General features: G+C 34.9%; 2 protein-coding genes across 2 annotated transcripts; one reads left to right on the top strand and one right to left on the bottom strand.

Annotated features, from left to right (window-relative positions):
- The first annotated feature begins 383 nt into the window (after window positions 1–383).
- On the top strand, window positions 384–13463 carry LOC117933697 (ATP-dependent zinc metalloprotease FTSH 11, chloroplastic/mitochondrial). Its single transcript, XM_034855188.1, has 17 exons — window positions 384–1187; window positions 2778–2931; window positions 3824–3916; window positions 4141–4229; window positions 4432–4555; window positions 4745–4864; window positions 5354–5404; window positions 6259–6320; window positions 7854–7911; window positions 8233–8358; window positions 8435–8515; window positions 9154–9283; window positions 9438–9586; window positions 9951–10232; window positions 12240–12329; window positions 12417–12470; window positions 13019–13463. Exons 1-17 carry the CDS (start codon window positions 613–615, stop codon window positions 13172–13174), a joined length of 2394 nt encoding a protein of 797 aa, XP_034711079.1. The 5' UTR covers window positions 384–612; the 3' UTR covers window positions 13175–13463.
- A 1888-nt stretch (window positions 13464–15351) lies between these two features.
- LOC117933630 (abscisic acid receptor PYL8) lies at window positions 15352–19712 on the bottom strand. Its single transcript, XM_034855085.1, has 3 exons — window positions 19314–19712; window positions 18009–18224; window positions 15352–16388 (listed from the first exon to the last, which is right to left on the bottom strand). Exons 1-3 carry the CDS (start codon window positions 19434–19436, stop codon window positions 16170–16172), a joined length of 558 nt encoding a protein of 185 aa, XP_034710976.1. The 5' UTR covers window positions 19437–19712; the 3' UTR covers window positions 15352–16169.
- Window positions 19713–22144: the final 2432 nt, after the last annotated feature.

Below are 22144 nucleotides of genomic sequence, written 5' to 3'. Positions count from 1 at the left end.
AATATAATTTATTTTTCATTTATATATATAATAAAATAAAAAAATAACACCGAACCTTCTTTGAGAGTCTGAGACCGAACTTTTCAAATTGAAAAAACAAATAATCCATTAAATTATTTTTATAAAAGCACATTCTCGAGTTGGAATCATACCACAGATAATACCTTAAATTTATCCGATAACTGTTGTAGTACGGTTAAAATCATTAAAAAAAAATGAAAAATAACTCAAAAATTTTCATTAAAAATAAAAATAATATTAATAATAATTAATTAACTTAATAAAGGAGGGGAAAAAAAAATGGGAAAATAAATTAAATTATGTAATAAAATAGTGTGATGAGTAAATGAGAGAGTGGGGCGCCAAGAAATAATATTTTCAATAGAGGGGTGAGGGATAAGGTTTCCTTGCTTTCAGCTTCTCTCCTGGAGTTCTAATCTTCGACTTTTCTCTCCTTGTGGCTCACATTCTCGATACAAAATAAAACGGCGTTTCCATTGTCTCGTCCTATCTCTGTTATCTCGCTTGCTCGGAAACTTGTAGAGAGAGAAAGCGAAGCGAAGAGAGAATCTCCCTTTGTCTGTCCTGCGAAACCCTAAGTGCTTAGTAGCCATGTCCACTCTTCAAGCTTCTCTTATCTGCAAACCTTCATTGGCTTTTTCGAAGCCTTATTGTTCTTCGTCTGCGAGGCGTATTTGTCTCTCTAGACTGTCTGTTTGTAGGATTTCTTTCTCTGCATTCAAAGCTGTTTCCCCGAAGTCGAGATTTCGCAATCACCGGTTGTCAATTCGATGCACATTGCAGCCGGAGGCGGCGGATGCGGCGGAGATGGAGGGTGAGTGGCAGGAAGTGGAAAATTTGGTGATGAATTCAGGGGAATCGGAGGGAGGATTGGTGGAGGCGGAGCCGGGGGTTTCGGGATTGGAGGCGGTGGAGAGTGAGGGGAAGAGTGAGGGTTTGGTGGAGAATGAGGGGAAGAAGAGTCGGCTTGCGGTGGTGGTGTTTGCGATGGGAGTGTGGGGAGCGGTGAGGACATGGTTTGAGAAGGTGTTGGGGTCGGAGTGGTTCAGTTGGTGGCCGTTTTGGCGGCAGGAGAAGCGGTTGGAGCGGCTGATTTCGGAGGCGGATGCGAATCCTAAGGATGTTGAGAAGCAGAGCGCGCTGCTGGTTGAACTCAATAAACACAGGTTATGGTTTTATGGCTTTCGGATTTTAGCTTATGCTCTGTTTGGTTTACTAGAAAACGGAGTAAAACAGTTTGTGGTTCCTGTGATTTTGGCTTCAGAAGAAAATGGAGAAACCGTGGTTGAGTTTTTGAATGGTTCTGTAGACTCGATTAAGTTTCTTTGCTTTTAGAATCTGAAATATGATAAGCTTACATTTTTCTAAATGCTAGTCTTTTTTTTTCCTCCTCTTTTCTTCCTTCTTAGGAAGGAAAGGTACCATTAGTACCTTGTTTTATCTTATAAAACAATCTAAGAAGGTCTCTCTAAAAATCCCTCTAACAGATAGTGTTTAGAGAATCATCATCATAGAGTTTGTCAAGAGGCCTCATGACAAGAAAAGGAAAAATGAAATAAAGTTTCGAGACTGTTCAACTGAAAAAGCCTTTAGTTTTATGCCAGTTTCATCAAGTGCATTTTGTTGATGATATGGAGGTCATCTAAATTAGCTAACAAGTATTGCACCATTGATAGGAGAGGAATGGTGAATTTTCTTGGTTCCTTATGCTATGTTTGATTCCAAAAAATTTGAGGGAAAATGCGAGGAAAAGAAAATAGAGAGCAAACTAAAAGGAAACAAAAAGTAAAGGAAACAAAAAACAGATTTAAGCTATGTTTGGTTGCCGAAAAAATTGAGGAAAAATAGAAAGGAAAAGTAGAAGAAAAGAAAAAGTGAAGGAAAATAAAAATAGATTTGAAGTCCATTTGTATGTTATTTCAAACTCATTTAACTTATTTTAAATCTTCCATGTAAAGATTAAATAATTTAAAATTTTAAAAGTTCCTATGATTTATTAATTCACTCCTGTTTGAGCCTTGGTGGCAGTGGGATGTTTGTTTCTTGTATACCTGGAATCGCTTTTTTGGTGGCTCTTTTTAATACAATTTGCTTCATTATCTATCAAAGAAAAAAAAATTCTACCTAATTTTAATTGTATTTTTTTTTCATGTTAAAACAAAATATGAGAAAATCATTCTCATCAACATTTTTTACTTCTTTAGTACTTTTTAGGAACCAAATATAATTTTGAAGTTAATAAATTATTTTTATGTGCTATTTCAAACTCATTTCACTTATTTTAACTTTTCAATATAAAGATTAAATAATTTGAAGTTTGAAAAGACTAACGTTTCTAACTAATTTGAACTATTTGTGATTTTTTTTAAAAAAATTTCCATGATAAAACCAAACATAAGAAAAAAATTTCCTTAGTAATTTTTTTTCTTTTCTTAGTGCTTTCTTGGAACCAAACATAGTGTTATATAAGGTAAAATGAAGGTAGAACATTGGTTAAATATATTAATAAGCGTTACTTCTATCCCTTTAGCCTGTTTGCTGAAGATGTTTTTAGTGTGTCAACTAGAAATCTATTTTTGTTTTAGGCAGTAGAACAGTGCTGCGAGTGGTGGCAGTCCAAAGCTAAGCAGTATGTTAGGATGTCGTCAAATATCACAATAACTTTATGCATGTTTTATATTTTATTTTTATTTTACAAATGAAGTGATTAACAAAAAGCACTGTGCTTAGCTGTTCCATTCTTTTTTTTTTTTCAGTCCTGAGTCTGTCATCAAGAGATTTGAACAAAGGGATCATGCAGTAGACAGTAGAGGAGTTGCAGAATATCTTCGAGCTCTAGTGGTCACTAATGCAATTTCTGAATATCTTCCAGATGAGCAATCTGGAAAACCTTCTAGCCTTCCTACATTGGTAATCAAGTGTTCCCTTTATTGTTGTTATTTTTTGGTCATTTTTTCAATTACCATGAAAGGTTAAAACCCATGGTAGCATTCTTATTGTCTTCTGATGTGAGGTGTCATTTATAGGTTCTCATTTTATTATTTCTTATTAGATTTTGACCTTGCACCTATTTGAAGTATCAGTATCAGTCACTTTGTCATGCAAGTTGATATGACTGGATAGTGGCCTATACATGGATAACAAAGGTATAAAATCCATATAAAAAGCATGAAATTTGAGAAGGCTAGAAGCCCACTCTGCGCAGACACAGATAGGCGATGCGACCATAAAATGGGTGAATAAATTTATAATTTATGTGTTATTACTCTCCTTGATGTAGGTTTTGCAAGGGGCTTTAGCTTTTGTGCTTTATTCAGGCAAAATAAATGACATTTTAGATCCTCTAATGTATTAATGCCATATCTTAGTAAAGCATTCAAAAGTTCTCTTCAGATATGTGTGTATGTTATTCATTTTGACCATATTGATGCCCTTGTTGCATTGTATTGTTCCCTTTTATCTTTAGATCCTTCATCTTGTGCCAACTGTTACTTGCTGTGGCATTTGTATTCTTTTGACTCCAATTCGTTTAGCCTCCCTTATTTTATTTTACTTCTTTGCTGTTTTCTTGCTTATCCATCTCAACTTTCTCATCTAATTATTAAAACTGGTCTTAATGTTTTTGTGTAAGCTCTTCCTTTTGCTTGTAGTAGGCTGGCTGCATGTTCCTTTTTTTTTTTTTTTTTTTTCCTTTTGAATCTTATTTATCATGGTTGGATTCAAATATGTCGCTTTGGTATTTCCCCAAATTTGTCTTTGATGTGATAGTTTCATTTAAATGCTTATTAAATTTTGTGTGTAGTTGCAAGAATTGAAGCAGCGTGCCTCAGGAAATATGGATGAAGCCTTTTTGAACCCTGGCATATCTGAGAAGCAGCCATTGCATGTTGTGATGGTAAGTATTATACAAAGTGTAGTTTTGGTTCCCCTTTTTTGGTATGAGGGTAAAGAATTAATACAAATTTGCTTCTGTCATGATCTTTGATCATAGGCTGCAAGACTGATGATTTTAGTCATTTTCTTTAACTTATTTTCCCTAGATTCCATTGGGATCTTGTGTGTTTCTGTGTGTGTATATTTTGTTTTTAAAATTTTAAATTATGTTGTATCCTTTATTAGGTTGATCCTAAAGTTTCAAGCAGATCATCACGTTTTGCACAAGAGCTGATCTCAACCATCTTGTTCACAGTTGCTGTTGGTTTGGTGTGGTATGAGCTTTCCATTTCCTTGTGTAGTCTACTTGATTACTATCATCTCTCTTTCATATAGAGTTGTAAACAATCATCTTTACAAAGTAGTCTAAAAAAGAGAATCAAGTCTATTGCACTGTCACTCACACTCATGCAGGTTTATGTGCTCCCTGACTGATTATTGTTCCCGTTTCTATTATTAATTGAATATTACTTTCAGGGTAATGGGTGCTGCTGCACTCCAGAAGTACATAGGTAGCTTAGGTGGCATAGGTGCATCAGGTGTTGGCTCAAGCTCTTCCTATGCGCCTAAAGAGTTAAATAAAGAAGTTATGCCGGAGAAGGTGGATATCTGATGTTACATGTTTTGTATTATATGTTTTAAGAGTGTTTCTGGAGATTTCAAGTCTATTGAGCAAGTTGTGCAAGTGATTTAGAGTTGTATTCATTTCATATGGACCATCCTGTTTTTTGAAGCATGCCAGTTAATTGTAGTCCTGCTATTTTTCTCTGAGTAGTTGCCTTTGCTGCAGAATGTTAAGACATTTAAGGATGTGAAAGGCTGTGATGATGCAAAACAGGAGCTTGAGGAAGTAGTGGAGTACCTCAAAAACCCTGCAAAGTTTACTAGACTTGGGGGGAAATTGCCAAAGGTTTGTAAGAAGACATTTTGTTCTTCAAGTACATAATCTTATTGCACAAAATGGTTATGCATATATTCTGCTCAATACCATGGATGATGGATCTCTCTGATTTTTTAAGGTCTTGGGTTGTCTACCCTTGAGGGCTAGCTCAAGTGGTAAAGGGTTGGGGAGGGTTTGTGGGAGGTTCAAGTCCCAATGGGAACAAAAATTAACCTATAAGAAAAAAAGGTTTTATGTTACCTGCCTAGATAAATAAATTGTGGATGAGTATATATGTGTAAATTTATGATTCAGTGGTTTAGCTTTAATGCTTCTACATGTTAGAGCATGTACTTCCACCACTATCTTCTTGTTTGGAGTATGGAATCATAGCCCCAAATTTGGTTACTGTCCATGTTGAATTACAACTTTAATTATATATATAGTACTGTCCATTGCTTGTTCACTTCTGCTGGGTTAATGTTTTATTATATTAGTCTAAATCATACATGTTTGCAGGGAATTCTTTTGACAGGAGCACCTGGCACAGGAAAAACTCTGCTTGCCAAGGTATGTTCTTTCTTATTTACTCTTTCAAATGGTCCTTTACTGGTTCATATATATATATATATATGGACTTCTTTTTTGTAGCTGAATGTAAGCAATTTAATTACTTCTTTGGGCTGTGGATATCAGCTTAATCCTTTCTTGGCCTTTTGCCTCTAAAGCTTGTCCAACGGGTTATGAGCTAGTACTATTGAGCTTGATTGGCATGATTGGTCTCTTTTTCTTGCATGTGACATTGCAGAGTGATTCATTTTTTGAATTGTGGCTATTGCAAATTGAAGTCAATACTAGTGGGTCAATGAATATTCTGAGATGATTAGAAATTCATGGTCTCTGTTGGGCTTCCAAGCTTTATTTGAACAAATAGAAATAAAAGCATTTTACTGTTTATGTTTATGCATACAATGAAGTGTCATGGAAAAGTACAAGCTCTATTTTTTGTGCCACAGTTAATGCACAAGCTCAGTTCATGCTTAAATGAAATTCATGTCCTCATCGGTTCTTGTTTACCAGTGGTATTCTATGGTAATTCTCTCATACATGCCTTGCATACCAAATGATGGAACATTGACTACTTGTTGATCAGATGAAGTAATGGTTTATGCTTTTGAATGCATCTTAAAATTTTTCGATAGATGGATGAGAATCCATGCTTGTATTGATTTTGTGGCCATTGAGCTTTATAAGTTTGTAATAACAAAGAGACATTATCTATATTAAACTTCTGTCTGCATATGAGCTTCTCTGATGTTTTGAATTTCCATATTAATTTCTCTGCCCTTTTCATTTGTCTTTGATTTAATCAATGATATTTTTTACATTCTAATCTATGGTTTGATTCATTTGGAACTTTGAAGGCTATTGCTGGAGAGGCTGGAGTACCATTTTTCTATAGAGCAGGTTCTGAATTTGAAGAAATGTGAGCCATATTCTGCTCTCCTTAATACAAGCTTCACTAGCTTATAGTAATTTAGTTCTGTTGTTAATCGCTGATGCTGGCTTTTTGTGAGGGCCAGGTGAAACCAAATTATGGAATATTCTCTTTTTCTAACTTGTTTGGATGATAATGATGATGATAATTACTTTGAATTATTGAACTTTTTGCGTTGTGGTCTAGTTAAATAAGATGATAGTTGTTTCCTTTGATAGCTATTCCATTGTGGTCTAGTTAAATAAGATGGCAGTTGTTTCCTTTGATAGTCAAAGTTCCATTGATTTTTTATCATAAAGCCTTCAAAAATATTTTCAGATGTTCTTTTGGATCCTCCATATTCAGGTTCACTTTTTCTATGGTCGATCTTCTCCTTTATTGGCATCGAGATACTGTCCTGATGGATGTCAAGGAAGTACTCTTAACAGAGAAGCCTTTTTTGGCTGGACTTCAGTTCCTCTAGGGCAAATGACAACCCTCCACCAAATCATTAGACTGTCCCTTCCCCCTTGGATGTTATCTCCACAACGGGACTCTGGTCTGGTTTGGATAATTTCCTTTTATACTTGCATATTTCTCTCATGAGACCATGTGCCCTTCCAATGACATAGAAATTTTTGCTTGATGTGTGTTGTCCTTATCTCATTTAAGCAATGTTTCCCTTGTTTACTTTGTTATATTATAAGATCTTTTGGGATCTCTTCTCTTCCATATGTGGTATACATTCCCACGCCTTTTTTTTGGTAGGTCATATTTCCTGTGTCACCCTTTGAGAAGCAACCTTACAGGCCAATTTTTGTGAGACCCTTTAAATCCTGAATTATAAAGTAGTATGATTTCAAACCAGTTTTCCTTGCAGTTCATAATTTTGGCCTCAAATCTGCTCAAAAGCTTCTTTTGAGTCTGTTTTGCCCCTTAGGTTATTGGATAGACTTAGAAGCCTTTTTTGATACTACATAACTAACTGTCCTAAGCACTTGGATTAGTCCAAGCCTCTTTTCATTGGTTGTTGGATTGGTCATCATGGCATTTCAGCTGTTGACAAATGGTTACCAACAGCAGTTTGGATTGTTGTTACTTGGCAGCTAAAAACATAGTAGTGCTCATGCACTGACTTAATTGATTTTACTAGGCTACTGAAAACAGCAACTAACATGATTGCCTATTAGATTTGAATAACCTACTGAAAAGGCCTTTATGTGGTTGTTTTCTAGAGGTTTGAATGGAAAATAAATATTTGGTTCTCCATATGGGGGCATTATTTTTCTTGCCAAAATTCATGATATCTATCTCCATTCCGTTTTGACCAACTGGTTTGCAGTAGTTGCTAGTTAGCGTAACATAAAAAACTAGTAACCCCAAGATTTCTGTTCATGTGATTGGAGGAAAGGTTTTCTTTTTGTGTATGAATGGCTTTGGAGTAAACTGATAGAGATTGAATCTGGAAGTTGCTCTATTATTATTTTAGGCATTATATAGATGTCAGGTACTTTGAAGCTCAAGTTGCTTTCTGTGTGGCAGGTTTGTTGGGGTTGGTGCTCGGCGTGTAAGATCCTTATTTCAAGCAGCTAAAAAAAAGGTAAGTTGTTTCAGAGGCACCCTTTGTGGTGGGTTTAATCAAATAAAAACATTTGAATATCAATGACTATTCTGACAGTGAATATGAGATCGAGTGTGGTACTTTTCATCTTTGTGATCAATTTGTATGTCATAACACATACTTCTAAACTCTCTCTTGTTTGGAGAAATTAATATTTAATTTTTGTTTTCATGCCTCTGAAGCGTGTTTCCTTTTTTTCCCTTTATGTAGATTTTTACTTATGTACATGGTGTTAATTCAGATATGGAATTGGAGATCCATTAAATTTTAGCTCATTTTTTGTACTTTCTTATTTCATAGGCTCCTTGCATCATTTTCATTGATGAAATAGATGCTGTTGGATCTACACGAAAGCAATGGGAAGGCCATACAAAAAAAACATTGCACCAACTGCTTGTTGAAATGGATGGTTTTGAACAGAATGAGGTAACATATGGACAAACTTGTGCTATTAGTGAATATTTTTCTGCATTTTTTAACTTGGATAATATTTTTCTTGTAGGGCATAATATTGATGGCAGCAACAAACTTGCCTGATATTCTTGATCCAGCTTTAACAAGACCTGGTAGATTTGACAGGCATGTAAGTTATTTTCTCTGTATCATAATAGTTTGCAAAGTCTTGAAGCTTAAAACTGTTCATTATGAATAATTTATCCTATACTGAAGATGATTTTTGTGATAAAACGAAGTGAATATTTCTATTATCTTAGGTGTCATTTTTTTTTTCCCAAATATTATTTCCATTTGGCTGACTTCTTATCTCAACTTTTAAATGTTTATCTGGTCCAGCTTCTTGGCAAATTACAATGATACCTAAGAAGTTAGGCATCATGCTGATTGTTACAAACGTGAAACCTCAAATGCACTCTATTAACTAGACATGTTTTAGTCTTATCGATGCACTTCTCCTTAACAGAAACCTCCCCCACTTTTATGTTTTACCTTGTCCTAAAAACCTTGAAATTCTATCATTCAGTTGAATGTATTTACCATTTAGTTTTGGTGCCCATAAATACTTGGAGATCGATAAGTCTTTTGATACATATGATTTCAATTCCTTATTATAGTGGCAGCTTAACTTTAGACTTTTATGGTGAGTAGTGAATCTATTTAAGAGCGTCTTCTTGGGATAATTTCTAAATTTTCTCATCAATTTATTCTGAATTAAATTTTTTCTGCTTTTGGAAAGAGTGAAATTTAACAAAAATTTGCTTCTAGATTGTTGTTCCAAATCCAGATGTGAGGGGCCGTCAAGAGATATTGGAGCTCTATCTGCAGGATAAACCATTGTCTGATGATGTTGATGTCAAAGCAATTGCTCGTGGCACCCCAGGGTTCAATGGGGCTGGTGAGTTTTCTTTTTCATTCTATTCAAATATCATTTCATTCATTTAGATTCTCGAGAGCAGGTGTCCAGCCTATGAATGCATCCCTGCAAAAATTGGTTGGACATGTCAGGACCCACTCATCAATGATTCTCATTTCTATTGCTTCTCACTCAGATCTTGCAAATTTGGTAAACATAGCTGCCATTAAGGCTGCTGTTGAAGGTGCTGACAAGTTAAATGCTTCACAATTGGAGTTCGCAAAAGATAGGATAATCATGGGAACAGAGCGGAAAACAATGTTCTTATCAGAAGAATCAAAGAAGGTATGAATATCATTTACGAGACCTGTCAAGGCTAGCTGTTTAACCTGTGACTCACTCGGTTGATGCTTCACCTCATTACTGTGGAGTCACAGATTCAACCATAAGGCTTATGCATATTTATGTTCCTCTCACGTCTTTTTTTTTTTTTTTTTTTTTTGGGGGCTGGGAAGGGAACCAAATACTGAGAAGGATAAGGATGTGTTTTCCCGAACAATAGGTGCTAAAGATAGTTAAGTCAGGGGCCTTCTCTGAGCTGGGATATCCCTGTAAATTGCTACTAACTCTGAATTTGATTAGATCCATTCAGAGCCTCTGCACCACGGTTTTTGGTTTTATGTGCTTACTTTGCTTCATCTCTTTTCAGCTTACTGCATATCATGAGAGTGGTCATGCAATTGTTGCCTTCAACACAGATGGTGCTCATCCAATTCATAAGGCAACAATTATGCCTCGGGGATCTGCTTTGGGAATGGTTACTCAGCTTCCTTCAAATGATGAGACAACAATTAGCAAGAAGCAGTTATTAGCTCGTCTTGATGTTTGTATGGGAGGAAGAGTAGCAGAAGAGCTTATCTTTGGTCAAGACCATGTCACAACCGGAGCAAGTAGTGATCTAAACACAGCCACAGAGCTTGCCCAATATATGGTAATTTTATTTTCTCAAAGTCCATGCATTTAATAATATTAATTATTCCCAATATGTGGAAGAGATGGTATATCTCAAAAGGAGAAAGACTCACTCTAATTCGAAGCACTTTGTCTAGCATGCCTATATATTTCATGTCTCTTTTTTGCATGCCAAGACAAGTGAGGCTGAGATTGGAGAAGGTTCAAAGGGATTTTCTTTGGGGTGGTGGAGCTCTTGTGCAAAAACCGCATCTTGTTAGGTGGAACACGGTTTGCTTGGAGAAAAGGAAAGGTGGTTTGGGTGTGAGAAATCCCTCGTTGATGAATATAGCTCTCTTATGCAAGTGGAATTGGTGGTATGCCAATGAAAGAGAGGCCATTTGAAAGCAAGTCATCAGTCAAAAGTAAGGTGATGATGATGGGGGGTGGCACTCCCGCAAGGTGAGTGAGAGATATGGTGGGGGGTTGTGGAAAGCTATTAGGAAGGAGTGGAATTATTTGAGGGGCAGGTTGGCCTACCAAGTGGGTAATGGTCAGAGAGTGGGATTCTAGGTGGACAAGTGGTGTGGAGATGAGCCACTTTGTGAGTCCTTCCCCTCATTGTTTACCCCTTCTTCGTCTAAGGAAGCTTGGGTGGTTGATATTTGGAAACCCTGAAGGTGATGGGGGTGGATGAACCTCTCTTTTCTCGAGGGCCTTTTAATGATTGGGAGTTAGAGTTGGTGGAGCGTTTTCTACATAAGATCCAAGCTTTTAGGGTGCACAGGGATGAAGAAGATAAAGTGATTTGGATAGCTTTGAGGTGTGGGACCTTTTTGGTCAAATCTCTTTATTCTATCTTGGAGCCCGGAGATTCTCCTTTGTTCCCTAGTGGTAGTGTTTGGAGATCGAGCGCACCTCCTAATGCGGCTTTCTTTGCTTAAGAGGATTTTTGGGGGAAAGTCTTAACTCTAGACCAACTTCAAAGGAGGGGCCATTTTTTGGCAAATAGGCGTTTTCTTTGCCTCTTTGAAGCAAAGACGGTTGATCACCTTCTTCTTCATTGTGCAAAGACTCGGGTTCTTTGGAATCTTCTTTTCTCCTTCTTTGGTGTGTCTTGGATTCTCTCTTGTTCAGTGAAGGAAACTCTCCTTGGGTGGCATGGGTCATTTGTGGAAAGCTCGTAAAAAGGCTTGGCAAATGTCCCCCTTGTGTATATTTTGGACAGTATGAAATGAAAGGAATTTGTTAGCGTTTGGCAATGAGGAGCTTTCGCTCCAAAGATTGAAAAATTCTTTTGTTTGTAACCTGTGGTCTTGGAGTAGGGTGTTTATAGATTTGAGCCCTTTTATGCTTTTAAGCTTCATTGATTGGTTAGGCTCTAAGTAAGGGCAGGTGATGTTTTTTGTTTCTATCCCTCCTCCTTTGGTTTGAGCCGTTTGACTTCTTTTGTATACTTCTTATATACTTTGAGGGCACTGTTTTTTGGTGTCTCCTCTTTACTTTATATACGACTTTTCTTTACCCATTAAAAAAAAATTATACTAACTCTTGGATTTTGTTTCTGTAACATAGAGCAGTTTCACTAAGGAATTTGGAAAAACCATGAGTTCAAAGCCTCCTAGGAATTTCTAATACCTCAAAATATTAGGTTATGTTTGGTTCCCGGAAAGTATTAAGGAAAAAAAATGTTAGGGAAAATAATTTTCTCATGTTTGGTTTTAATATAGAACATACGTAAGAAAATCAAATATAGTTAAAATTTGTTAAAAATTTATTCATTTTAAAATTATTTAATCTTTATATGGAAGTGGAATAAGTGAAGTAATATATAAAAATAATTTATTGACTTTAAATATATTTTAAATTTTCCTTCACTTTTTTCATTACTTCTGCTTTGCCTCTTTATTTTCTTTTCTTTGCATTTTTCTTTAAATTTTGCAAGAACCAAACATAGCCTTAAGGAATAGCTGATGGCTGAAACCTCTTAATAAGAGCTTTCTTCATTTATTTCTCTTAATGCTGAGAGCAACCCTTTCTATGCAAGGTATCTACTTGCGGGATGAGTGATACAATTGGGCCAATTTATATCAAAGATCGACCAGGTGTAGAAATGGAATCGCGAATTGATGCAGAAGTATGTTTCTGATATCTGAATCCCCCATCCTGCTTTAAATATGATAATTGTTTTTGGTTGTTCATATGTTCATTCGGGTTTGTACAGGTGGTGAAGCTCCTCAGAGAAGCCTATGACCGTGTGAAAGCCCTGCTAAAGAAGGTTTGTCCATCAGATCTCTATAATTTATAGTTCTTCTAACTAGTAAGCTAAGAGAGAAAATTAGGGGCCAGTTTGGGATCGTTCTCAAAAACCAGGTTTTGAGAACAGTTCTTAGAACCAGTTTACATTTGTTTTCAAGAATAAAATTATGTTTGGAAACTCAAATATAAAAAATAGCTTTTTTTTGGCTTATTTTCCATTAAAGTAATTATGTACTAAAAGTTTTCACAGAATTTTCCATATTTTTAGTTGTTATTCAGAACATTGCACCAAAAAAACCCTATTTTAAGAACAAATTATCAAGGAACTGTTTTCTAGTTGAAAAAAAACAAAAAACTATTTTCAAAAACAGTTTTGACACAAGACCTAGGTCATCAGATTTCAGGCTACACCAACACTTACATCGTCATAACTAGAATTAATGACTCTAATTTTATGTATAGTTTTGGTTTCTTGAAGAACCAGAAACCTTTCTCAGTGTTTAGATGCTTCCAGCTTTGATCTTAAGGGGCTTCACTTAACTCTAAAAATGTTTGACATATTTTCAGCACGAGAAGGCGCTACATGCCTTGGCAAACGCACTTTTAGAGTGTGAAACCCTCAATGCAGAAGATATCAAACGCATCCTTCTTCCTTACCGAGAAGGCCGGCTGCCTGAGCAACAAACGCAGCCAGAGGTGGATGAGGAGCTGGCGTTGGCTTAAAATGCAGGTCTCATCTTTATGTGTAAGCTACTAAAAACCTGTAGGGGGACCTCTGTACAGTGTATTCAAATCACATCAGGTAAAAAAAATTTATTTATACAAAATTATTATTTCCCCCCTGCATTCTCAACTGTCGGAAAAACCCAGAGTACGACATTTATTATGATCCATCCCATCGAGACAACCCCGCCTAGAATCTGATAGGAAAACCATAACTTCATCCTTGCTATTCTCCCATTCGGGATGAAATTTTGAATTCTTTGAGATTGGAAGGAACTCTTTTGCTTAACCTTAGTGAATAAATGATTTATCTATTTTCCCCTTTTTTTCGGGGAAAAAAAAAAAAGAAAAAAAAATCTTACTCCTATTCTTGTAATTTTTAGTCGGGTTTGTACAATTTTCATTATCCTCTCGTGAGATATATGCCATGCTCCTGTTTTAGCCGAAATTTTTATAGTACCATTAAACATCACCACTTTGTTCTATACTTGCTGGATAGAAGAGTTAGGAGTTAAAGAGTATCTGGGATATGATCATGTTCCAGGCTGCTGAATTAGAACTCAAACTCAGCCTGGAAAGTGTGCACCAAGAATGTGGTATAGGATGGATGAGTTAGCCCGTTAGGTTGTTGATATTTTACCACTGGGAATTCAATTCCCAGATTACACCCCGGTGTCGACGGTGACAAATTACTTGATACTAAGTATGGATTATCCAACACTGGCTGAGGCAGATTACTGGCCCTGACGGATTACACGATGCTGACTGGTGCTAGTGATTTGGGGTTTGGTGACCCATGGTGGGCCCAAAGGACCTTGCCATGGTGAGGCTCCGAGGTTATTAAAATAAAAATAAAAAATTAAAATATATGCTTTTAATAAATAAAAAAAGTTTTAACACTAGGTTTAATTCCTGAGGACTAAAGATTTTTTCATATTTAATTTCAAAGAAAATCAAATGTAATTAAAGTTAATTAAAAATTTATACTTCCTAAAATTATTAAATCTTTTTATAATAAATAAATTAATAAAATAAAATTTAAAAATAATTTATTATATATATATATATATATATATATATATATATATATATATATATATTCCTTTACTTTTTCTTTCTTTTTATTTTTGGAAGAATTATATTTTAGGGGTAGATGGGCCCCCAAATTAACAAAAGATTCGTGTAACTCTTTAAATTGAGCCCAAGACTCAATGAAAGTATGAAAATTAAGTTGAAAGATATTATCCTTCAGTATTTCTAAAAATGCCCTTTGTTAATTTTGAGAAAAAAATTAATATTTTTGAAAAATACTTTTATTTAATTTAATATTTTTGAAAAAAAAAATTAATTTAATATTTTTGAAAACCACTTTTATTTAATTTAGTATTTTTGAAAAAAAATTATTTAACTTAATTTTATAAAATATTTTATGTGTTCTTAAAGGGTATATTTGTCCTATCCTTCAACTCAATTTGAAAAGTTACACAGATCTTTTATTAATTTGGGGATCCATCTACCCCTAAAACATAATTCTCCCTTTATTTTTCTCTATTTTTTTTTCCTAATATTTTCCACAAAATTTCCAAAAACTAACCTAAAAGTTAATACTCTGATGAGCTAGGTCTGAAATTGGATATGGAAATCTGGGTTAGCATGCCTACGCAGCTTATTTTTCGTTGGAGCTGAGCATCAACGGCTGTAGTCTGAACCCTACACGCATCTTTTCTGGTAAATCTACGCTCTGAAGTCCACAAAAATTCCCACATATGGTTGACTTTTCTAATTACAATTTTGGAATTCAACGAATACATTCTGAGTGAGAATGCTAATGCTTTATATCATTCATGGGCTAATGATTCAGAAAGATACAGATAAAAAGAGTAGCTCAAATCATAGAGATATGGAATCATTCCAATTACACGTGACTTTCGCTTTCAGTGGCACCCGAAACAAGTTCTTTCGAAACCTCATTTAGTGGCATACACTATTTGGCATTTCCTTAGGGAATGGATCCGATCTAGATGCTTTTCTGTCCTTTTCACTTCATGCTTCATTTTCAGATAAAAGGCAAGAATGCAGTTAAAAAGGTAGTTCCAAAATGACAATCCATATCCATACACATATAATTCACCATATCATTCAATTTCATGAAAAAAGGGCAACCCGGAACTCGGAATTCGGAACAAATAAGCCATGGCTTATGCAACATACAAGAATGAACTTGAAAGCCATCACCAAATTTCAGAAATTTCATTGAAAGTAGAAACAAGCTAGTAGAGAGACAAAATCGCAGAGTGGCTTAGCAAAAACAGGGCAAAACCACAAATTGGCATAAGCAATTATGAGTAGGAAATGGGGCTAATTTTCATATAATAGTTCTGATGGTGCTCCTCCGACCAGAATCCGAAAGGATTACTTCCCTCTTTTTTCGAATTTCAGGATTAGGATCCCATGGCACCTAAAGAACAAGCTTAAGATTAAGATAATCATAGAACTGATAAAACAGTAATTACAAGCTTCCCTACCATGACTCAGAGCTAAGCCTATAAAGTTTCATTTCCTCCTCCATGCTTCATCAACTGCAACCGCATATACAAACATAAACTCTTTCTAGCACGTATATATACAACGACAAAGCATGACACACCGCCACTGACAAAACCCTGAAAAACCACAGATAAAGAGAACCTAACCTTTCTTTTTTTCTTTTTTTTCTTTTTTTTTTCTTTTTAGCTTTTTTTATTCATGAACAGGTTTAAGAAACCTTTATAAGAGCTGTGGTTCTTGAGCTACCAAAGACAAGGAAAACCAGCATAGTTTTAAAAGGAAGACAAAGAGCATAGCAAACAAAAGGAAAGAGAGAGAGAATGAGTGTATCTGGAAGATGGAAGAAGGGCTACCACCAGTCAGTCTCCAAAACCCCCGAGAATCGAAAGCCTCGGAAGCTTCATCCATGGCGATCAGAGCCTTCCACAACAACTCCCCATTCCCACTTTCACATCCTATCAATGGGCTCAGTACGGTCCTGCACTGCAAGCCGCTCTGAGACGTCAGCAAGTGACTTGAGATTGCACTTGATCAAGGCTTCAACAAAGTAGCAAGTTTCGTCCTTGGTGTTTCCCTCTGGCACATCCACCACGTACGACTCGATCACCATAGTCCCGGGTCTTCCATCAATGATCTCTGGATGGAGGGAAATGATAGAAGAGTAGTTCTGAAAAAGAAAATATGGTTGAAGAAAAAGCAGCACAGTTGGTTTGGCTTATTACAGAAGAAAGAGAGATCAGCAATCTGAAAGCAAACTCATATCTTTCTCATACTACTAAGCTCCTGCAATGAAATCTTGAAGCTTCTGACTAAGTCATCAGCATAAACAAATGATTTCATATATTGAATTCCAGAAAATTCACCAAATTTGATAATCTGATTTGTGTGGAATTAGATATTTGTCCCAATAACTTGTTTCAGAAGGCCCACCTTAGTTAGCAGGAAATACCTTTCTTGGTTTGCCAACCGTATAAGGGGGTGTGCATATAGGGGTGCATATCTGGCCCAGAGTCCAGGACAATTGAAATTGAAGTCCAATTCGTCACTGTTTGACCCAAATATCCAGCCCAATATGCAGCATTATTAATGATGGAACCACAATCCAGAGATAGCATTGTTATATTTTTTTATGCTCATACCATCTCTTGGTAGAATCACCTGAATTTCCATAATTAGAAATTTTCACAACTACCCATTCCTTCTCTACCTACCAGATAGGAAATTTTCTCAACTGCTAATTATATTTTTCTTCTAATCACCTTAAAAGAATGCAAAATATCTGGACAGTGAGGTCACCTGACACTAGATAATTTTGACAGGGAGATATACCAGATTTGGAAAGATAAATAGGCACACTATACTATTGACGGGAAAAATGCATGTAATAGAGGAGGAGATTTTTTGAGCATTTCCTTTCCTTTTCTAAGAATCATACGGAGTTAATGTCATGGTGTGGAAAACTAGGTGATTCCAAAATACTGAGTACAGGCATCATGAGAAAGAAGAAAGCAGATAAAAAGATTAAATTAGCAGTATTGAGATCAGCAATGTTATCCAAATTCAATCCTGCATCACTTTTTAATTTTTGAGGACAATGCAAGCAATGGTTTTGCAGGAGATCAAAGCAGTGCATATGGACTCCTAACAAAATTTGTTAGGAATCCGGGTCACTGCTTTGGCAGGAGATTAAAGCAGTGTTGAGATCAGCACTGTTATCCAAATTCAATCCTGCTTCACTTTTTAATTGTTTGAGGACAATGCAGGCAATGGTTTTGCAGGAGATCAAAGCAGTGCATATGGATTCCTAACAAAATTTGTTAGGAATCCGGGTCACTGCTTTGGCAGGAGATTAAAGCACCACACGGATTTCTACAAAATTTGTTTTCACATTCCGGGGCATTCAATTTAACATCATATATGAATCAATCTCAACACCATATAAAAAAATGTTAAAAACCATGCTCTGAGAAACCCCAATTTACTATGCTCCATTGTGATGGGAACACTGTGATTGTGACTTCAAAAACATATCGGACTGCAAACATGATTTTCCATATTTTGAAGAATAAAATTTTAGATGACTCATGCTATGCTCACATCTTAAGTGCACAAGCTGAAAGTCTAATAAATTTCTACTGAAACCCACAAATGAAGAGGAAACAAGCCAAAAACTTCACAAATGAACTCTTTTAGGAAATCACAGACGAACTGAGCCAAAAAGCAATAGCCAAATTCGTTTCATGCAAAGTGAACAGAGAAAACTTCAAGAAAGAGAGTAATTCTATACCCTGAGTCTGTGATCTCCACCAATAATCCTCATGCTGAGGATATGCTCGTCATCATCAAGAAGCTCCAACCTTTCAGTGCTGGTAGTGGCTGGAAGTCCTGATTTGACATCAACTTCTCTAAGACTCCCTATCTCAAGGTTTCCCTGCACAACGCACCTGCTGATGAATGGCTTGTACTTCTGTGGTTGATCGAATCTCCTCACCAAAGACCAAACCTGATCAAATTATGAGAAGCAGGAGCCAATTAAAGTAGCCACAGTAAAATCAACTAAACTAGAATCTAATATGATATATGCTCCAACTTCCACAAAAATAGCATTCAAGCTCTGTAATCATTGCAGACCAGATTGTTTCACAAAGATTAATTCTTTATCAGTTATCCCTTTTTTAAATATTTTCTTTTCCCGATGAGGAAAACTGTTGAACCCAACACAAAAGGAATCTTTAAAGCCCCAATCAAAAACCACAACAGGCTTGACCAAAATTGAAACTTGTTGCAATTACACAATCCTAAAATGTCAGTTTCCTTAAGTTTCATATGGAATTGGTCTGTTTGGTTGCTGAGAGAAGTTCAGAAAAGAAAAGAAAAGAAAAGGAAATTCTGAGTCTCAGATTTTTTTTATTGTTTTGGACTTCAAAGAACTAGACCTCCTCCTAGTCATTCTTTTAGCAGAGATGAGGCTTCCTCTTTTGGAAACCAAAAGAAAAAGAAAAAAAGAAAAGACTAAATATCGTTATAGAACATAAATTCAATTTCTTTTCTTCTTTTTTTCCTTTTATGAACTTCCCTCAGCTTTATCCTCAAGCAACCACCAGAACTTGTTCCTACAAAGAAAAGAAGTCCGAATGATCAAACACACCAAGACCGAAATATCAGATTCAATAGAATCATCAGAAATGAAACAAAAACACCACAGATCAACAAAAGCAACTCAAATTACCTCTCACCCAAAAAAAAAAGCGAAATATAAAAAATAATAATAATAAATCACAAAAAAAAAAAAGAAAAAAACTAGGAAATCATCCCAAGAAAAACTCAAATCCAAACACCGATCCTCCACAACCTCCACCAGCTCAATCCACATATTAGCCCACCGATCCAAACAGAGACCTAGAGAGGAAAATCTTCCACAAACACAATCCAATTCTAGAGAGCGAAAATCGGGAAAAAAGCAAACAAGTAAAGATAAATAAAAACCACAAAATATATCAATACGTACATAAATATATACACATACATATATGAAATTTTTCGAGAGAGAAAGACGGAGATGTAGAGAGAGAGAGAGAGAAAGAGAGACTACGAGAGGAACAGGAGCTTTGATGTGCTTAACAAGAGCAGAACTGCATTGATTCTCAGCAGGCTCGTGCCTGTGGTGCCTCCGAATGTACTCCGACTCCATACTGCTCAATCCATTACCGTTCATGGTTGTATCTTTCGCCTCTCTTTATCTTCACCACCGCCAACAGCAACAACAACCATCAACAACCACCACCGCGGCCACCGCCACCTCCACCTACTCCGCCGCCGCGAAACGCCTCTTCTCTCAGTCGCCGAAACCCTAGAGAGAGTCGCCGGAAACCACCGTCTCCGATGAAGTCTCTCAACAGATTAGAAGAAGACTCTGAACCCCACCGCCATAGCTCTATAGCTTCAACACACTATAAAATAATAATAATTCCAATAAAATAATTTAAATAAATTTTTTTATTTTTTTCTGCTGGTAATGAAAACTGCTTTTTCCAATCCCTTTATGGCCGTTGGTCACGTATTATCCCTGACCAGACTTAATTGTACCCTCAAAATTGAACTTATTTACAACTGTGGCATATTTTGTCGTTTTCTGTTTCTATGCTTTATGCCCAAAATGCCCTTTCCTCATTGTCTATTTACGTGCCTATCCGGTTTAAATTGTAAAGAGAACGTAACGGTAAAAACTATAAACGACCGATTTTGTCCTTTTGTTGGTGGGAAAATGTCGGCGATGAAATAAGGTCATTTTTGTCGTCAAAAAATGGAATCATTTATGTGTGTTATAATAGTAGAAAGTGGTCCATTTAATTCCCATTTATGTAACATTGCTCAATTTATATGGCTGCTTTTGTTGTTGCATGTCAAAATTCATTCATTATTGGACCTACTTAACGTGTAATTGTCGGAATATGTTATTTTATTTAGAGCAAATCATCGTACAAATCAACAAACCAAAAAAAAACAAAAAAATCATCCAATTTCTGAATATTTATTCATCTTAATAAAATATTTTTGTAAAGAGGTGATTCCTTCAAAATATTTTAAAGTATAAATATTAAAAATATTTTTAAGAATCATGATAAAACGTATTATAATTATTTATAAATTTTTTAAATATACAAAAAATTATTTTAAATAATTCCTAAAAATCATATTTTTATTTTTTAATATATTATCGTAAATAAAAATATTTTTAAACAAAAATACTATTAAAAAGTACTTCAACCGTACTAAAAGCACTTTAGACGTATCACTCTTAAGAAAAAACAGAATTTCTTTCAACAGAGCGAAACTATGGATTTATAAAAGGGTTATATTAAAAAAAAATTGTGAATAAATATTTAAAAAATTATAAAATATTTTTATGAAAAAAATTATATATTTATTAAAAGTACAACTGTAAAATCCACGTAATAAAAAAGATTGCAGGATATCCAACTAACACAAAACCTGCAAGACATTACTTGATAAGGAAGGGTAGTATTGTCATTATGCTTCCAATTAAAAACAAATATTATACCACTTGCTGATTATTTTAATAATAAATATTCCATTTTCCTACTCTTTTTCAAAGGTCTAGGCTGTAAGAGAAAAAGGCTTCTCCACGCGCCATCACAGATTACCAACGACACCTACACTACTTTACATGGGAAAGTATCGGAGAGTGTACGTAACGAGCCAGTGTGCAGCTGAGTATATAATTCCTCCGTCACTGAACCATGTTCCTTCAGGTCGCCGCCACCACCACCCCGCCGCAGGCGCCACCATATCCTCGGCTTTTCCATTTCCCAGAAAGCCAATCTTAAAGCAACGAAAAATAAAAAAATAAAAAAATAAAAATTGATATTTTTGTTATTGAATAAAAATTAAGATTTTTTTATTTATTAGGTTACATCATTAAATATACAAAATAATCGTCATTTATAAGTGAATTAAATTCTTATTTTGGATAATTTTTTATGATTATTTTATAATTATGAAATGAGAAAATTATAAGCTACCAAATTGATACTTATTCTAAGCAATCTTGATTCTTCAAGAAAATCAAAATCTAAAGTCTTCAACTTTGCATAAATATATATAAAAGATCGGGATTTAAATATAAAGAAATATTATCTGATAAAAACTTTACATAGATTTATATAAAAAGATCGGGATTTAAATATAAGGAAATATTATTTGATAAAACGTATAATGTTATGTTTAATAGTAAAAAATATTAAAGAAAGAACAAAAATTATAATAATTTTTTATGTTTGATTTGTTACAAAATATATGAATTAAAATTAATTATAAAATTATGCATTTTAAATTATTTAATAAAAAAAAGTGAAATGAGTTTTAAACAATTTCTAAAATAATTTATTTTTTTTTCTTTTTTTTCTTTGTTTTTTTTTTATCAATTTTCTAAAATATTTCTCAACATGGTACTGAGAAATATGATTTGTAAGAATTTATATATTTTTAAATTATTTAATTTTTAAATAAGTAAAATAAATTTAAAATAATATGTAAAAATAAAATTATTAATAATAATTTCAAAAAATATTATTAGTAAATTAAATAAAATCTATAAATTTTTATTTTTTTTAACAAGGAGTGATCAATTTGTCGTATTTCAAAACTTTAACATTTTTTTGGAGCTAAGCATGAATCAACGATGGATAAGAATCCCACGTGTTGATATATCCATGACAATGATTAGGTCACCTGCTTGTCGTATTATCATGGCTCTTGCTCATCCATAGCTTTTACACGCTTCTCGAATCTTCCCCACATCACATTTATCATTATTAATTTATCAAGCAGTGGGTCCCACGCGCTCTGAATACCGTATGGGGTCGTTAGACCGTAACGCTTCCTTTCCCACGGTCGTTAATG

Source organism: Vitis riparia, chromosome 16, assembly GCF_004353265.1.
Source record: "Vitis riparia cultivar Riparia Gloire de Montpellier isolate 1030 chromosome 16, EGFV_Vit.rip_1.0, whole genome shotgun sequence".
Lineage (NCBI taxonomy): Eukaryota > Viridiplantae > Streptophyta > Magnoliopsida > Vitales > Vitaceae > Vitis > Vitis riparia.
The sequence above is the reverse complement of the archived record's forward strand: the minus strand, read 5'-3'. Positions and strand labels throughout refer to the sequence as shown.

What these genes read in the sequence shown, in the direction of transcription:
- LOC117933697 (XM_034855188.1), top strand. Translation starts at nt 613, where the DNA reads ATGTCCACTCTTCAAGCTTCTCTTATCTGCAAACCTTCATTGGCTTTT. An exon ending in CAGAGCTTGCCCAATATATG is followed by an intron (nt 10,233 to 12,239) that starts GTAATTTTATTT and finishes TTTCTATGCAAG; the next exon opens with GTATCTACTTGCGGGATGAG. An exon ending in TGAAAGCCCTGCTAAAGAAG is followed by an intron (nt 12,471 to 13,018) that starts GTTTGTCCATCA and finishes ACATATTTTCAG; the next exon opens with CACGAGAAGGCGCTACATGC.
- LOC117933630 (XM_034855085.1), bottom strand. Translation starts at nt 19,436, where the DNA reads ATGAACGGTAATGGATTGAGCAGTATGGAGTCGGAGTACATTCGGAGG. An exon ending in TCAAAGCTCCTGTTCCTCTC is followed by an intron (nt 18,225 to 19,313) that starts GTAGTCTCTCTT and finishes TAATTTGATCAG; the next exon opens with GTTTGGTCTTTGGTGAGGAG. An exon ending in GTGGAGATCACAGACTCAGG is followed by an intron (nt 16,389 to 18,008) that starts GTATAGAATTAC and finishes TTTCTTTTTCAG; the next exon opens with AACTACTCTTCTATCATTTC.